Genomic DNA, 6,000 nt, shown 5'->3' on the forward strand with positions numbered 1-6,000 from the left:
GAAGCCAGAAGGGCACTGTTGACACTTGATGACATATATTGCAAGGAAAGACAAGCCAGTAAATGAAAATATGATTTAGCTGATTACATTAGGTCCTGTTCTGCCTGAGTGTATTGTGGTGGCAAAGTTGGTTTCTTTGTTTGTTGTAGGAAGCTGTTGTAGGTTAGGAGTCTTATTTTTAAGCAAGGAAAGTCCTGCCATCCAAGGTCTGTGTGAAAGAAATATCATTATCCAGAATGGGTTGCACCTCGTGATGATATGTTGGACTGGGTTGCGTTGGGAGCTGTAGGTGGCAACGAGGGGGTAAACTCTTGTTGGCTACTTTGGGCCTAACTTGTAGCAGGCAATTTCTATATTGTCACTGTTCTGGGGGTTTCCTCCCCCCGCTTGTCCTTCATTTCATTTTATTCTTTTTTTTTCCATCTTTCATTTTCAGATAAACACATCGGTTATTTGGGCCACTCCAAATATTTCCTTTGTAATCCCTCTGTGGGTTGTAATATTAGCCGTACTCCTTGGACTGCTGGTTCTGGCTATGTTGACTTTAGCTTTGTGGAAGGTAAGTTGCATGTTAGGTTGTGCTTGTTTAATAAAACTGAAGAGAACCATAACCAATGTTTGAAGTTATCCCCCCCCCCCAAAAAATAGGGGATAACTCGTGATCTGAGAAAAATAATCACAGATTCATGTTTACTAATGTTCTTAGAGACAGCTTGTTTTCAAAATCTTGCATTATTAAAAGCTCATTATATGTGAGCAGTGAGATGGCTGTGATCTTCTTTTGTCCCAGCAGTTGCACTTTCTGTAGCATGCTACAAAGAAGTGTCTCTAATGTTGTTTTCTGCTTAAAACCTCAAGGAATTCTCTTTTGTTACATGATCTCGCACCCTATTTAGAGGGGAAAATATTCTTATTTTTTAAGGCTGCAAGTGATTTTATTTTAATATCAGTAGGTTCTGTTTGATGTTTTTACTACATTGCTGAAGACTGGCAATCAGCAAAGTCACTGGCAGTTTACAAGGTTTTGTTTCAGGACTTGGAAACAATTGACTTCACATACCTAAAAATATGCACAGCCAGCAGAGACTCAATTCAGATGTCACAAGCAAACTAGAGTTTGTTTATTGAGAATATTTTTATTCTGCTTTTCTCTCATACGAGAGAGAAAAAGCCACATACAACCCAATACATGTTTCCAGCAGTTAATGAGCACAAGGATACCCCAAATACGTGATGGTTCCTTCAGCAAGGCAGAGTACTGGGCCACAGATTGAGAGCCAAGGCTTGTGCCAGAGGTTCCTCTCTGTGATCACAGCCAGGCTTTAAATACCTGTAGAAATGCTCAACCAGATCTTATGTCGCTGGCATTAATGTTTCTGGTTTCTGTCCTCTTCCATTTGTGATAGGAATGAACCTGGTTAATAACAAGCTATCCTCCCATCCAGTCTCCTCACATAGTAAACCAACAAGGAGAGTGTGATGATGTCCAAATGTTGGGCCCCTTAACAAAATGAGTTTTGTTTTTTCTCCCCATTAATAAGAACTAAGCTGTGATAAAGAACTTGGGGAGGGGAAAACAAACTCATTTCCCCTTCATTCCCATCATGATTGATATCATTTATCAGATATCATGATAGCTGAACAAATTGTCCAGTTCTTCTAGGCCCAGTATTTTCCCACTTGTTTCAACTTATTAAATCTTCCAGATATTATCCCTTAGTTAGCATTGCTGAAATTGGATAATACTTGAGATTTCTTATCAGATATTATACACTGAAATATTGAACAATTAAACCATCTTTACATTTTTTTTAAGTCATAACGAAGTCCTAATACAGATTTTTCTCATTCAATCCTGATATTGCTTTCATGGTATCTGATATCATCTCCCCATGAATATATTCTAGAATTCTGTTTGTTTTATTAGCTTGACACTAATGAAGAGTATTTTCTATACAGAAAATGGAAGTAAGGTTGTTGTCCAGGAGAGACACTTGCTTAATACTATACCAAAATCAGTGGAGCATCCTCAATCAATAATAGCAATTTAGCCAGTTCCTTAGGAAGAGAATAACCTACCAAATGAGGGCTTTTTTTAACCTTTCAATTGTGTGGTTTCTACATATTTTACTGATGGCCATAGCAAACTAGTTTGTGCATAGACAGAAGATAAGATCACATGGGACTGACGGATTTCAATCAAGGGAATTTAAAACAGTAGTTGAAATCACCACAAAAGAGATTCATTAAAAGTATTGATTCCGATCACATTTCCATTTCTAAGTCATGCATTTCATGATGTTAGTACAATTGTTTGTATGCTTGGTTGCTAAAACAATGATAACAGAATGTTCCAAACACTCTGTTGTGCATCCCATGTGTCTTTCGCACTACAATTGTATCTGTTTTGGGAAGCAGCCATCAAAGTTAAATGTTTCTTCTCTCTTCCCTGTAGATTTTTCTTTTGTATTAAAATACAAGTCTTAATTCGGGTGGTTATCCATGTTGGTTTGAAGCAACTGAACAAAGTCTGAGTCCAGTAGCACCTTTAAGACCAGCAAAGTTTAATTCTGGGCATAACCTTTCTTAAAGGTGCCACTAGACTCAAATCTTATTTTTAATTCAGTGCGACATGAGATTAAAATGTGTAAAATTTTGTTTCTCATACATTCAGATTTAATTTAAAACCAGGTTATTTTTTAAAAGCCACATAATATAACAGATTTGTAAAAGTAAAAAAAAATATATTTAAATTTGGGAAATCTGAATGAAATCTTAATAATCAAATTAAAGCTAACTAATTTCAACCTTTAAAATTTTTTTGGATATTAAGAATGTAAAAAAGGCTTAGGAACTCTCATATTGAGCTTTGGTTCCTGACTCTCATATTGAGCTTTGGTTCCTGACTACATCTCAGTCAGTCTACATATTTCTACACAGTATCTACATATCAAGCCTGCACAATTTCTAAGCCACAGATCTGAAAACAGTCCACTGTCCATGAATTATGGCCGGCCAAATGATTGACACCCCTTCTGTTTTTGCAACCCCAAGCCAGGCAGCAAAAATGGGAATTCTAAACCCCCTGGTAAGACAGCTGAGGATAGTGACTGGGCTGGTACATAGGTTTGCTAACCTCCAGTTGGTGGCTGGAGATCTCCTGGGAGTACAGCTAATCTCCAGAGATCAATTCGCCAGGAGAAAATGGCCACTTTGGAAAATGCATTCTGTGGCATTGTACTCTGCAATAGTCTGTCCCATCCTCAACCATTTCCTCCTCAAACTCCATGCCCAAAATCTCCAGGTATTTTCTAACCTAGAGCTGGCAATGATGCAAGACTGGCTGATTTGGTCACACTAATATGATTGTGTGACCCTTAATTTGTGAGCCGCCCTGAGCCCGCCATTAGCAGGGAGGGCAGGATACAAATTAATTAAATAAATAAATAGTATATTGTCCCTAGACTTCTTCTGAGGAACAGAACATGCATGATTCTAATTGCTATTCAGCTTTCCAAAGAATACTCTCATTGATTACCATCTTCTTGATTTGTACTTGACAGATCTCCAAACAGTGGCACAGATAATCAAAGCTCAAACTTTCTGACTGGTAGATTAACCAGTTGAGAGACTCTTCTGAGAACTGCAGGTTATCAGAAGTCTGTAATCCACCCCACTTTTAGGTTTTACCTCAATAGATGGGATCAGGGCTTTTTTTGAACAGGAATGCACAGGAACACAGTCCCTGCTGGCTTGGCATTACAGGGTGTGGCCTAATATGCAAATGAGTTCCTGCTAGGCTTTTTCTATTGTAAAAAGCCCTATGTGAAACAAGGCTGACATCAGGGGGTGTGATCTAATATGAAAATGAGTTCCTTCTTGGCTTTTTCTACAAAAAAAGCCCCGGATGGGATAATACAGAATAAATCACTTACAATCTGAAAAGATGAGTCCTGAAATGACTTTGCTTTTCTGATCTGCCTGGCAATAGTGATGTATTGTGGGCTGGTACTTTGTACTGTATGAGCACCATACTCTTTATCAGTATTCCTTCCTAGTCCACTTTCCTATCATAATCAAATTTGTTTCATGTTATACCTGATCATAGCTCCACAGCATTTACTCCTTATTTACCTCACAGGAAGCTAGGACTTTTTAGACTATAATCTCAATACGTAACCATGTCAGGGCAAAATCAAACATCCAGTTTGCCAAAAGTAGCCAAAAAGCAAGAGAGAGAGCCTCACTATTTGGTGGCTTCTCTATTTCAGTTACTGTATCAGTTTAATAGATGAATTCACTTTGATCAAGCAAGCAAGCTACATATCCTGTTAATATTTAGTCCCAAAATACTCTGATGGGTCTCCATGTCTATGATCCATCCATCTACCCACAGGTTTGAACCATCCATCTACCCACAGGTTACTTGTTTCTAGATGTTGCTATTTACTGCTTCTACATGGTTTAAATCCACATGGGGGCATCATGTTTGGAATCTGCTTACCATTTGGATGACCCTGTCTCCATGGACCAGCAGCTGTTAGCAATGTGATGCTTTGGGAAATTTTTCTTTGGGTTTGGGGCCAACCATATGGTAAGTGAATTTCAAAGGCTACATCCTCTATGTAGAGCTGCCAACTAGAATCCTTTTGGGGCATTGCCTGTAGATGAGTATTGGGACATTTGGACCAGCCATTGTTATAAAAAGCAATTTGAGGGGTTGGTATAAGTTCTCTTTAAAGCAAAAATGTTGGCAGCACCTGTTCTTTCCCTCCACGTTTGTTTCAGCATGAATAGCCAAACCCTACTGAGGAAATCATGGCAGAATGGCTGGAGGCACCTCCTCTATGTTTACTTGCTTGTTTCTCTTTTGTTCTAGTGTGGCTTCTTTGACAGAGCTCGGCCCCCTAGAGACGACATGGCCGACAGGGTTCAGCTGACAAGTGACAAGACTACTGATGCATAAAAGAGGAGATTTAATTGAGGCAGAGAGTCCTCCTGATCAAGACCAGAATCACACTAGAGATTTCATCTACCAGCAGGCTTCCTTTGAACTCAAGACTGCCCAAGATGTTGCAATCCGAACCTTGCAATGTTCTGCACAATCACTGCATAATGACCATAGAAGGCAGAAAAGAACATTTATGGCTGCCTCAAAAACATACCCAGATGATGAGCAGGAAGTTTTTTTTTAAGTCACTCTGGACATTTAAAACTGTGATAGATTCCTTGCAACACATGTGGTGCATTAAAAACGCTCGTAGTCTGAACCATGCAGAGATGAAAAGGCCTGTGTTGGCTTAGAAGAAAGCCAGGACAGAATGTTCAAACACTACTGTATAATGGCAGAACATTGTGGCATCTCCCTAAGGATAAGAACTTTTTAGGTAACTCTGGCTCAGGGAGACAAGCAATACGTTGGTACTGTGAAAGTACTTCTGAAAAGCAAAAGTAGCCTTTAAAAAGTACTTCATAAATAAGACACAATTATTTATTTTTATATCTTTTATAGACTGGGCAACTAACTAGAAGTTCTGAAATCTTATACTGATGGTAACAGCTACATTATCTTGCATGTAAATAGAGTGGGTGTAGCCTGTACTTTCCGTAGACGAATTAAAAGTGGGGGTGGGGTGGGGAGGGGAGCAGAATTATAAATTAATTTATATGGGAGAAAGTACAATAAGGAGTCATAAAATCCTAAGTCTGAAAAAAGACCCTGAAGATTATATAAGGCACAGAGTACTGAACTCTCCTATTGAATCACATCCACACCATAGTAAGAGATCAAGGTTATCCATTTTATCTTGATTATACAATACTGAAAAACAGGTGTCTTTTGCCAGAGAGAGATACCTAATTCTAAATGAGAGTCTGTTTTTAAAATCTGTACTCAAGTAATACAATCAAGCTGTTTCTAGCAAGTGGATTAAATCCCATGAGACACTGAAAGGCAACAAAACTACTAGCTAGCCAACCTGTCATGGGACAAGACATCCA

At 38.7% G+C, this 6,000-nt stretch overlaps 1 protein-coding gene across 1 annotated transcript in view; it reads left to right on the forward strand.

Moving 5' to 3' along the window:
* The window catches only part of ITGA8 (integrin subunit alpha 8), a 163,767-nt gene extending 158,576 nt beyond the window's left edge, over positions 1 to 5,191 (forward strand). Inside the window, exons 29-30 of the mRNA XM_060248426.1 lie at positions 437 to 559; positions 4,880 to 5,191. Coding sequence (XP_060104409.1) covers positions 437 to 559; positions 4,880 to 4,966 — 210 coding nt within the window. The 3' untranslated portion in view covers positions 4,967 to 5,191. The remainder of the gene's footprint in view (positions 1 to 436; positions 560 to 4,879) is intronic.
* The last annotated feature ends 809 nt before the right edge of the window (positions 5,192 to 6,000 follow it).

Source organism: Heteronotia binoei, chromosome 10, assembly GCF_032191835.1.
Source record: "Heteronotia binoei isolate CCM8104 ecotype False Entrance Well chromosome 10, APGP_CSIRO_Hbin_v1, whole genome shotgun sequence".
Lineage (NCBI taxonomy): Eukaryota > Metazoa > Chordata > Lepidosauria > Squamata > Gekkonidae > Heteronotia > Heteronotia binoei.